The sequence below is a fragment of the Anomaloglossus baeobatrachus genome, chromosome 1, assembly GCF_048569485.1.
Source record: "Anomaloglossus baeobatrachus isolate aAnoBae1 chromosome 1, aAnoBae1.hap1, whole genome shotgun sequence".
Taxonomy (NCBI): Eukaryota; Metazoa; Chordata; class Amphibia; order Anura; family Aromobatidae; genus Anomaloglossus; species Anomaloglossus baeobatrachus.
The window spans coordinates 952,880,349-952,890,449 of NC_134353.1; the positions used below are offsets into that span (position 1 = coordinate 952,880,349).

The 10,101-nt window shown below is 48.8% G+C and overlaps 1 protein-coding gene across 1 annotated transcript; it reads left to right on the forward strand.

Moving 5' to 3' along the window:
* Nucleotides 1-459: 459 nt before the first annotated feature.
* LOC142260101 (uncharacterized) lies at nt 460-9,629 on the forward strand. The gene is made up of 6 exons (XM_075331896.1): nt 460-537; nt 3,916-4,092; nt 4,175-4,298; nt 4,380-4,447; nt 4,649-4,751; nt 9,487-9,629. Exons 1-6 carry the CDS (start codon nt 460-462, stop codon nt 9,627-9,629), a joined length of 693 nt encoding a protein of 230 aa, XP_075188011.1.
* Nucleotides 9,630-10,101: the final 472 nt, after the last annotated feature.

Consider the following 10,101-nt stretch of genomic DNA (forward strand, 5'->3'; position numbering starts at 1 on the left):
AAAAAGCAACATGCGCATGGAATTTGCTGACTTCTCATAGACTTTGCTGGGGAATCACAACGCATGCATTTTTGACAATGACACGCTGCAGTTTTAAATGCAGCCAAAACGCAGGAAAAAAATGCAACGTGCGCACACAGCCTTATTTCTCTCTGCAAAATGCAAATAATTTTATATAATTTATACAATGTGATTTTTCTGGATTTTATTTTGGATATTCTATCTCTCAATGGTAAAATTAACCTACCCTTAAATAGATTTAGACTGTTCATGTCTTTGTCAGTGGGCAACCTTACACAATCAGCAAGGGATCAAATACTTATTTCCCCTTATTCTCTTCAGTTGTTTTTTGTATTTTTTTTCCTTTTAGTAGATTTCCTTATCATCTCATCCTCCATATAATAAAGGATCAATCTTCTGTTGTTTTTTTTTCCATTTTTCCTGATTGACCCAAAAAAGATGATTAAAGACAAAGATGACATTATGGAGAAGATATTACACCTGAGTCTGGAGATAATCTTCCATCTTACTGGAGAGGTGAGAGGCTCTGATGTCATCACATTACATCATTATGGGAATAACAGAGGATATGACCGGGGAGGTGAGAGGCTCTGATGTCATCACATTACATCATTATCTATGGGAATAACAGAGGATATGACCGGGGAGGTGAGAGGCTCTGATGTCATCACATTACATCATTATCTATGGGAATAACAGAGGATATGACCGGGGAGGTGAGAGGCTCTGATGTCATCACATTACATCATTATCTATGGGAATAACAGAGGATATGACCGGGGAGGTGAGAGGCTCTGATGTCATCACATTACATCATTATGGGAATAACAGAGGATATGACCGGGGAGGTGAGAGGCTCTGATGTCATCACATTACATCATTATCTATGGGAATAACAGAGGATATGACCGGGGAGGTGAGAGGCTCTGATGTCATCACATTACATCATTATCTATGGGAATAACAGAGGATATGACCGGGGAGGTGAGAGGCTCTGATGTCATCACATTACATCATTATCTATGGGAATAACAGAGGATATGAACGGGGAGGTGAGAGGCTCTGATGTCATCACATTACATCATTATCTATGGGGATGACAGAGGATACGACCGGGGAGGTGAGAGGCTCTGATGTCATCACATTACATCGTTATCTATGGAAATAACAGAGGATATGACCGGGGAGGTGAGAGGCTCTGCTGTCATCACATTACATCATTATCTATGGGGATGACAGAGGATATGACCGGGGAGGTGAGAGGTTCTGATGTAATCATATTACATCATTATCTATGGGGATAACAGAGGATATGACCGGGGAGGTGAGAGGTTCTGATGTCATCACATTACATCATTATCTATGGGAATAACAGAGGATATGACCGGGGAGGTGAGAGGCTCTGATGTCATCACATGACATCATTATCTATGGAAATAACAGAGGATATGACCGGGGAGGTGAGAGGTTCTGATGTCATCACATTACATCATTATCTATGGGGATGACAGAGGATATGACCGGGGAGGTGAGAGGCTGTGATGTCATCACATTACATCATTAGCTATGGGAATAACAGAGGATATGACCGGGGAGGTGAAAGGCTCTGATGTCATCACATTACATCATTATCTATGGGGATGACAGAGGATATGACCGGGGAGGTGAGAGGTTCTGATGTCATCACATTACATCATTATCTATGGGAATAACAGAGGATATGACCGGGGAGGTGAGAGGCTCTGATGTCATCACATTACATCATTATCTATGGGGATGACAGAGGATATGACTGGGGAGGTGAGAGGCTCTGATGTCATCACATTACATCATTTTCTATGGGAATAACAGAGGATATGACCGGGGAGGTGAGAGGCTGTGATGTCATCACATTACATCATTATCTATGGGGATAACAGAGGATATGACCGGGGAGGTGAGAGGCTCTGACGTCATCACATTACATCATTATCTATGGGGATGACAGAGGATATGACCGGGGAGGTGAGAGGCTCTGATGTCATCACATTACATCATTATCTATGGGAATAACAGAGGATATGACCGGGGAGGTGAGAGGTTCTGATGTCATCACATTACATCATTATCTATGGGAATAACAGAGGATATGACCGAGGAGATGAGAGGTTCTGATGTCATCACATTACATCATTATCTATGGGAATAACAGAGGATATGACCGGGGAGATGAGAGGCTCTGATGTCATCACATTACATCATTATCTATGGGGATAACAGAGGATATGACCGGGGAGGTGAGAGGTTCTGATATCATCACATTACATCATTATCTATGGGAATAACAGAGGATATGACCGGGGAGATGAGAGGCTCTGATGTCATCACATTACATCATTATCTATGGGGATGACAGAGGATATGACTGGGGAGGTGAGAGGCTCTGATGTCATCACATTACATCATTTTCTATGGGAATAACAGAGGATATGACCGGGGAGGTGAGAGGCTGTGATGTCATCACATTACATCATTATCTATGGGGATGACAGAGGATATGACTGGGGAGGTGAGAGGCTCTGATGTCATCACATTACATCATTTTCTATGGGAATAACAGAGGATATGACCGGGGAGGTGAGAGGCTGTGATGTCATCACATTACATCATTATCTATGGGGATAACAGAGGATATGACCGGGGAGGTGAGAGGCTCTGACGTCATCACATTACATCATTATCTATGGGGATGACAGAGGATATGACCGGGGAGGTGAGAGGCTCTGATGTCATCACATTACATCATTATCTATGGGAATAACAGAGGATATGACCGGGGAGGTGAGAGGTTCTGATGTCATCACATTACATCATTATCTATGGGAATAACAGAGGATATGACCGGGGGGGGTGAGAGGCTCTGATGTCATCACATTACTTCATTATCTATGGGGATAACAGAGGATATGACCGGGGAGATGAGAGGTTCTGATGTCATCACATTACATCATTATCTATGGGAATAACAGAGGATATGACCGGGGAGGTGAGAGGTTCTGATATCATCACATTACATCATTATCTATGGGAATAACAGAGGATATGACCGAGGAGATGAGAGGCTCTGATGTCATCACATTACATCATTATCTATGGGGATAACAGAGGATATGACCGGGGAGGTGAGAGGCTCTGATGTCATCACATTACATCATTATCTATGGGAATAACAGAGGATATGACCGAGGAGATGAGAGGCTCTGATGTCATCACATTACATCATTATCTATGGGGATAACAGAGGATATGACCGGGGAGGTGAGAGGTTCTGATGTCATCACATTACATCATTATCTATGGGGATAACAGAGGATATGACCGGGGAGGTGAGAGGTTCTGATGTCATCACAATACATCATTATCTATGGGAATAACAGAGGATATGACCGGGGAGGTGAGAGGTTCTGACGTCACCACATTACATCATTATCTATGGGAATAACAGAGGATATGACCGGGGAGGTGAGAGGCTCTGATGTCACCACATTACATCATTATCTATGGGAATAACAGAGGATATGACCGGGGAGGTGAGAGGCTCTGATGTCATCACATTACATCATTATCTATGGGAATAACAGAGGATATGACCGGGGAGGTGAGAGGCTCTGATGTCATCACATTACATCATTATCTATGGGGATAACAGAGGATATGACCGGGGAGGTGAGAGGCTCTGATGTCATCACATTACATCATTATCTATGGGGATAACAGAGGATATGACCGGGGAGGTGAGAGGCTCTGATGTCATCACATTACATCATTATCTATGGGAATAACAGAGGATATGACCGGGGAGGTGATGGACTCTGGAAATGTCTGTAGTGATATTATTAATGTCTCCACACTCAGGATTACACAGTAGTGAAGACCTCTAGTGATCGCTGTCAGGCCCCTGTGTGTGAAGGACGGGGAGGAACCCTGAGCCCAATCCCGGGGCCTCCACCTCACCCCCGGATACATGAGGATATCAATGACCAGAAGATCCTAGAACTCACCCACAAGATGCTGGAGCTGCTGACTGGAGAGGTGACACTGCTGGGAATGCTGGGACATTATACAGGACGGCACTGGAGGATTCTGGGTGATGACTGTATCATTGTGTTGTCAGGTTCCTATAAGGTGTCAGGACGTCACCGTCTATTTCTCCATGGAGGAGTGGGAGTATCTAGAAGGACACAAGGAGCGGTACAAGGAGGTGATGATGGAGGAGCCCCAGCCCCGCACATCACCAGGTAATAGATAGGACTGAATACACCCGGCCTATAATTATCTGTATGTAATAATGATGTCCGTCCTGTTTGTGTCTCCTGCAGGTCTCTCCAGTACGAGGACGACCCCAGAGAGATGTCCCGCTCCTCCTCCTCCTCCACAGGATCCTCAGGTAGATGGAGATCTCCCCTATGAGGTGTAGACGGCTGTGACCTCCTTGTGTTCAGTCTTGTTTTCTCCTCCAGTATTAGATGTTTTATACTTGTGTAATGAGAGCGGTGGAGACGGCAGGATCACAGCTGACCACAGACCTCACATGTCCGGATCTTATCTCCATTATTCCCGGGGACTTTTACAATATTTTGTTTTGCAGATTTTGGATTCGGATAAAGATCTGAGCAATATTAATTCTCCAGAGAGAAATGTGAGGGGCGATCAGCGGAGTAACGAGGAGATTCCTACAGATCACCGCCCCGGTGAGTACAGACCACCCAATAACGCACACAAGTCACACATTCCTATTTTCCGCTCTTTGCTGTGTCAGTTTCTACAGCGGTATATTAACCCTTCATGTACAATACACATGAAATGTGAATGAATCTGTGATCCCGGTGCAGGTGATAACACGGGATGTGCAGTTATGTTATAGAGGAGAAATACAGCTGGACATGAATTCTGCCGATGTGAGCGAGGAGGAGCTCCAGCGCTTTCCTATTATCCGCTGTCAGGGCTGATGAGGGGTTTCTCCAGTTTAGGGACTAAGAATCCATTATCTCCTATTACACTCATGTCAGTGTCAGAACAGACATAAACTCACTTGTTTATTTTCACCAGGTAAACCAATATAATTGCACAAAATTTAGAAATAAACATTTCTGACATGCAAAAACAAAACCCAAAAAATTAGTGACCAATATAGCCACCTTTCTTTATGATGACACTCAACAGCCGACCATCCATAGATTCTGTCGGTTGCTTGATCTGTTTACGATCAACATTGCGTGCAGCAGCCACCACAGCCTCCAGACACTGTTACGAGAGGTGTACTGTTTTCCCTCCCTGTCGATCTTACATTTTATGAGGGACCACAGGTTCTCTATGGGGTTCAGATCAGGTGAACAAGGGGGCCATGTCATTATCTTTTAGACCACGGGTGGGGAACCTTTGCCCCGCGATAACCTTTTATGCAGCCCCCGGGCAGATTCCAGAGACCGCAGTACTCGGGTGGCAACTGCGTCTTGCTGCTGGCTTTTTAGATCCTGTGAAGCTTAAGTTCTCACGCAAGCCAATGCTAGTGTGATGACATACTTTCTGGGTGGAGTATGCGCTCGATTCGCTCTCGTTCCAGAAGAGGAGCTGCTGCCTCAGTGTCCAACAGGTATGTTTGTGCTCCCATGCCTGTGTGCCCCTCCATTGTCCAAAGGCCTGTGTGTTCCCTTGCACAACCCCACAGCAGCCTGTGCTCCTGCAGCATCCCGTGCTCCTCGGTCTTCCCCACGGCAGCCTGTGCTCCTCGGTCCTTCCCACGGCAGCCTGTGCTCCTCGGTCCTTCCCACGGCAGCCTGTGCTCCTCGGTCCTCCCCACGGCAGCCTGTGCTCCTCGGTCCTCCCCACGGCAGCCTTTGCTCCTCGGTCCTCCCCACGGCTGCCTGTACTCCTCTGTCATCCCCACGGCTGCCTGTGCTCCTCTGTCCTCCCCACGGCAGCCTGTGCTCCTCGGTCCTCCCCACGGCAGCCTGTGCTCCTCGGTCCTCCCCACGGCAGCCTGTGCTCCTCGGTCCTCCCCACGGCAGCCTGTGCTCCTCTGTCCTCCCCACGGCACCCTGTGCTCCTCGGTCCTCCCTACGGCAGCGGCAGCCTGTGCTCCTCGGTCCTCCCCACGGCAGCCTGTGCTCCTCGGTCCTCCCCACGGCAGCCTGTGCTCCTCGGGCTTCCCCACGGCAACCTGTGTCCCTGCGCCCTCGACACTGCTGCCTGTGTCCCTGCGCCCTCGACACTGCTGCCTGTGTCCCTGCGCCCTCGACACTGCTGCCTGTGTCCCTGCGCCCTCGACACTGCTGCCTGTGTCCCTGCGCCCTCGACACTGCTGCCTGTGTCCCTGCGCCCTCGACACTGCTGCCTGTGCCCCTGCGCCCTCGACACTGCTGCCTGTGCCCCTGCGGCTGCCTCTCCCCAGGGCTGCCTGTGCCCTTCTTATATGTCTGTACCCCCAACGATGTCCTTATATTTCTTCCAGCCGTCCAATGTGATGTATAGTCCTCCCAGCCCTCCCCAGTATTTAGTCCTCCCTACCCTCCCCAGTGTTGTCTAGGCCTCCCAGCCCTCCCCAGTGATGTCTAGGCCTCCCAGCCCTCCCCAGTGATGTCTAGGCCTCCCAGCCCTCCCCAGTGATGTCTAGGCCTCCCAGCCCTCCCCAGTGATGTCTAGGCCTCCCAGCCCTCCCCAGTGATGTCTAGGCCTCCCAGCCCTCCCCAGTGATGTCTAGGCCTCCCAGCCCTCCCCAGTGATGTCTAGGCCCCCCAGCCCTCCCCAGTGATGTCTAGGCCCCCCAGCCCTCCCCAGTGATGTCTAGGCCCCCCAGCCCTCCCCAGTGATGTCTAGGCCCCCCAGCCCTCCCCAGTGATGTCTAGGCCCCCCAGCCCTCCCCAGTGATGTCTAGGCCCCCCAGCCCTCCCCAGTGATGTCTAGGCCTCCTAGCCCTCCCCAGTGATGTCTAGGCCTCCCAGCCCTCCCCAGTGATGTCTAGGCCTCCCAGCCCTCCCCAGTGATGTGTATGCCCCCAATGTCTTCTGTGATGTATATGCCCTCAGCATCTCCTGTGATGTATATGCCTCCAATGTCTCCTGTGATGTATATGCCCTCAGCATCTCCTTTGATATACCGTATTTTTTGGATTATAAGACACACTTTTCCTCCCAAAAATTTGAGAGGAAAATGAGGGGTGCGTCTTAAAATCCGAATATAGCTTTACCAGGGGGTCCTGTCTGTGCGGTGATCGGGCGGGTGCCTGTGGCTGCATGCAAGCGGCCGGGAACCTGTGCTTGCCTGCGGGTGTCAGCCCGGTACCTGTGGCTGTGTGCAGGCGGCAGTCGGGTGCATGTGCCTGCGTGCGGGCGGGAGCCGGGTGCCTGCGTGAGGGCAGCAGCCGGATGCCTGTCGGTGCCTGCTGCCTCTCTGTGCGGGAGGACGGGCGTACTGCTGGCTGCCACTCTGTGCATGCGGGTGGCTGTGCACCAGGTTTCGCAGTGTGTCCGCGGTCTCAGTTTCAAATGATGGAGCCGGGAGCGGACGCATGCGCAGATGGAGCTCCTGAATGAGAGCTCCATCTGCGCAAGCGCCGCTCCGGGAGTCAGCGCGTGCGCAGATGGAGCTCTTGGATGAGAGCTCCATCTGTGCGTGCGCCGCTCCAGATGCCATCATTTGAACTGGGACCGCGGACACTGTGACACTCACCGCACCGGCCTGCTGCACCACTCACCCGCTGCTGCTGTTGCCGCCACCACGGACCCCGCCACGCCTGTCACCACGGACCCCCGCCGCGCCTGTCTCCACGGACCCCCGCCGCGCCTGTCTCCACGGACCCCCGCCGCGCCTGTCTCCACGGACCCCCGCCGCTCATGTCTCCACGGGACCCCGCCGCGCCTTTCACCACGGACCCCGCCGCCACTGACCCGCCGCCAGCACAACCTCTGCCTCCTGTGACCCCGCTTCACCACCACTGCTGCCCCCCTAAGGTAAGAGAACTCCGGAGTATAAGACGGACCCTATTTTTATTTTTTTACGTCTAAATTGGGGTGCGTTTTATAATCCGGTGCGTCTTATAAAGCGAAAAATATGGTATATGCCCTCAGCATTTCCTGTGATGTTTATGGGCTCAGCATCTCCTTTGTGATGTATATACAGCAGTCCCAGCTGACACAAACATGGAAAAGCAGTTGTGAGAAGCAACAAGATCAATAATCGCCTAATATCATAGCTGCACCAAAAACAAAAAGCTCCAGCCGCCACGATGAGTTAATCGTTTGATCAAATATAGCAGGGTCATTTTTAAGATAATAATGTTGTGCGACCCCTGAAGGTTGATAGAAAATTCCAAAGGTTCCCCACCCCTGTTTTAGACCTTTACTGGCCAGCCACACTGTGGAGTAGTTGGATGCATGTGATGGAGCATTGTCCTGCATGAAAATCATGTTTTTCTTGAACAATACCGACTTCTTCCTGTACCAATGCTTGAAGAAGCTGTCTTCCAGAAACTGGCAGTAGGTCTGGGAGTTGAGCTTCACTCCATCCTCAACCCGAAAAGGTCCCACAAGTTAATGTTTGGTGATACCTGCCCATACCAGTGCCCACCTCCACCTTGCTGGCGTCTGAGTCGGAGTGGAGCTCTCTGCCCTTTACTGATCCAGCCTCTGGCCCATCCATCTGGCCCATCAAGAGTCACTCTCATTTCATCAGTCCATAAAACCTTTGAAAAATCAGTCTTAAGATATTTCTTGGCCCAGTCTTGACGTTTTATCTTATGTTTCTTGTTTCTTGTTGGCCATGTAACTGAGTATGGCACACCTTGTGCTTTTTGATAATCCAGCAGCTCTGAAATATGGCCAAACTGGTTGCAAATGGCATCTTGGTAGCTTTATGCTTGATTTTCCTCAATTCGAGGGCAGTTATTTTGCGCCTTTTTTGCCCAACACTCTTCTTGTGACCCTGTTGGCTATTTTCCATGAAACGCTTGATTGTTCGGTGATCACGCTTCAAAAGTTTGGCAATTTCAAGATTGCTGCATCCCTCTGCAAGACACCTCAGAATTTTGGACTTTTGAGAGCCTGTCAAATCTCTCTTCTGACCCATTTTGCCAAAGGAAAGAAAGTTGCCTAATAATTAAGCACACTTTATATAGGGTGTTGATGTCATTACACCACACCCTCCTAATTAGAGATACACATCTCCTGATTTACTTAATTGGTAGTTGGCTCTCAGCCTATACAGCTTGGAGTAGGACGACATGTATAAAAAGCATCATGTGATCAAAATACTCATTTGTCTAATAATTCTGCACAAAGTGTATAACCCATTGTGTTTTAATCCTGATATGGGGGGGGGGGATTCTTGAGCGATTCTTCTACTGACGTCATCTCATCAGTGAATGTGCAGGAGACAAGTTTAAAAATCGGAATAAGGATAAAGTATTTGTATTTTCTGATTTTCTTCTAGAAGAGAAATGTACAGATTTTATTTTTAATCATAAGATGCTGAAATGTAACAAATCTCTCCTTGGTTGCTCATTTCTGTTGCTGACTCTTCCATCTTATAGAGGATTTATGGAAGGAAAGGGGCTGCAGAGCGGTATTCTGTAAGAATTGATGGTTCCTGCACTGGCTCGCCTCCTCTTTTAGCAGCGCCTGGATTATACCGCGATGCAGCCCCTTTCCTTCCATGATCAGTTCTCTGTCTTGGGCGGTTGGAGCCGGCGGTCAGTGCAGCGGCTTCTGGAGGATTTTCCTGGGCAGTTTCCAGTGTTGTACCTGCTAGCACAACTTGTGGGGTGAGCGCTGTAGACAATATTTTGGTTGCTGTGCTCGGCCGATTCACACATGGAGCCCTGTCCTCTGTCCTTTTTTTTAATATACTTTTATTAATTTTAATAAAACATTACATAGAAAAAACAACTTGAAAATAGAAATTTAGCAGTAAGATAGTGAAATCCGTTGTTCTTGTTATTTTTAGACAAGAGTTACAGTGACATCTTCAGCACAGCTTACAGTTTGTAAACAGATCATCGCGCATCAAGCGTTACATTTCAAGATATACCTATGGGCCGGTCCCTTG

Bases quoted from the DNA above. Each gene is read 5' to 3' on its own strand.
- LOC142260101 (XM_075331896.1), top strand. From the start codon at position 460: ATGATTAAAGACAAAGATGACATTATGGAGAAGATATTACACCTGAGT. The intron at 538-3,915 runs GTGAGAGGCTCT...CTCCACACTCAG, and splicing joins TCTTCCATCTTACTGGAGAG to GATTACACAGTAGTGAAGAC. The intron at 4,093-4,174 runs GTGACACTGCTG...TTGTGTTGTCAG, and splicing joins TGGAGCTGCTGACTGGAGAG to GTTCCTATAAGGTGTCAGGA.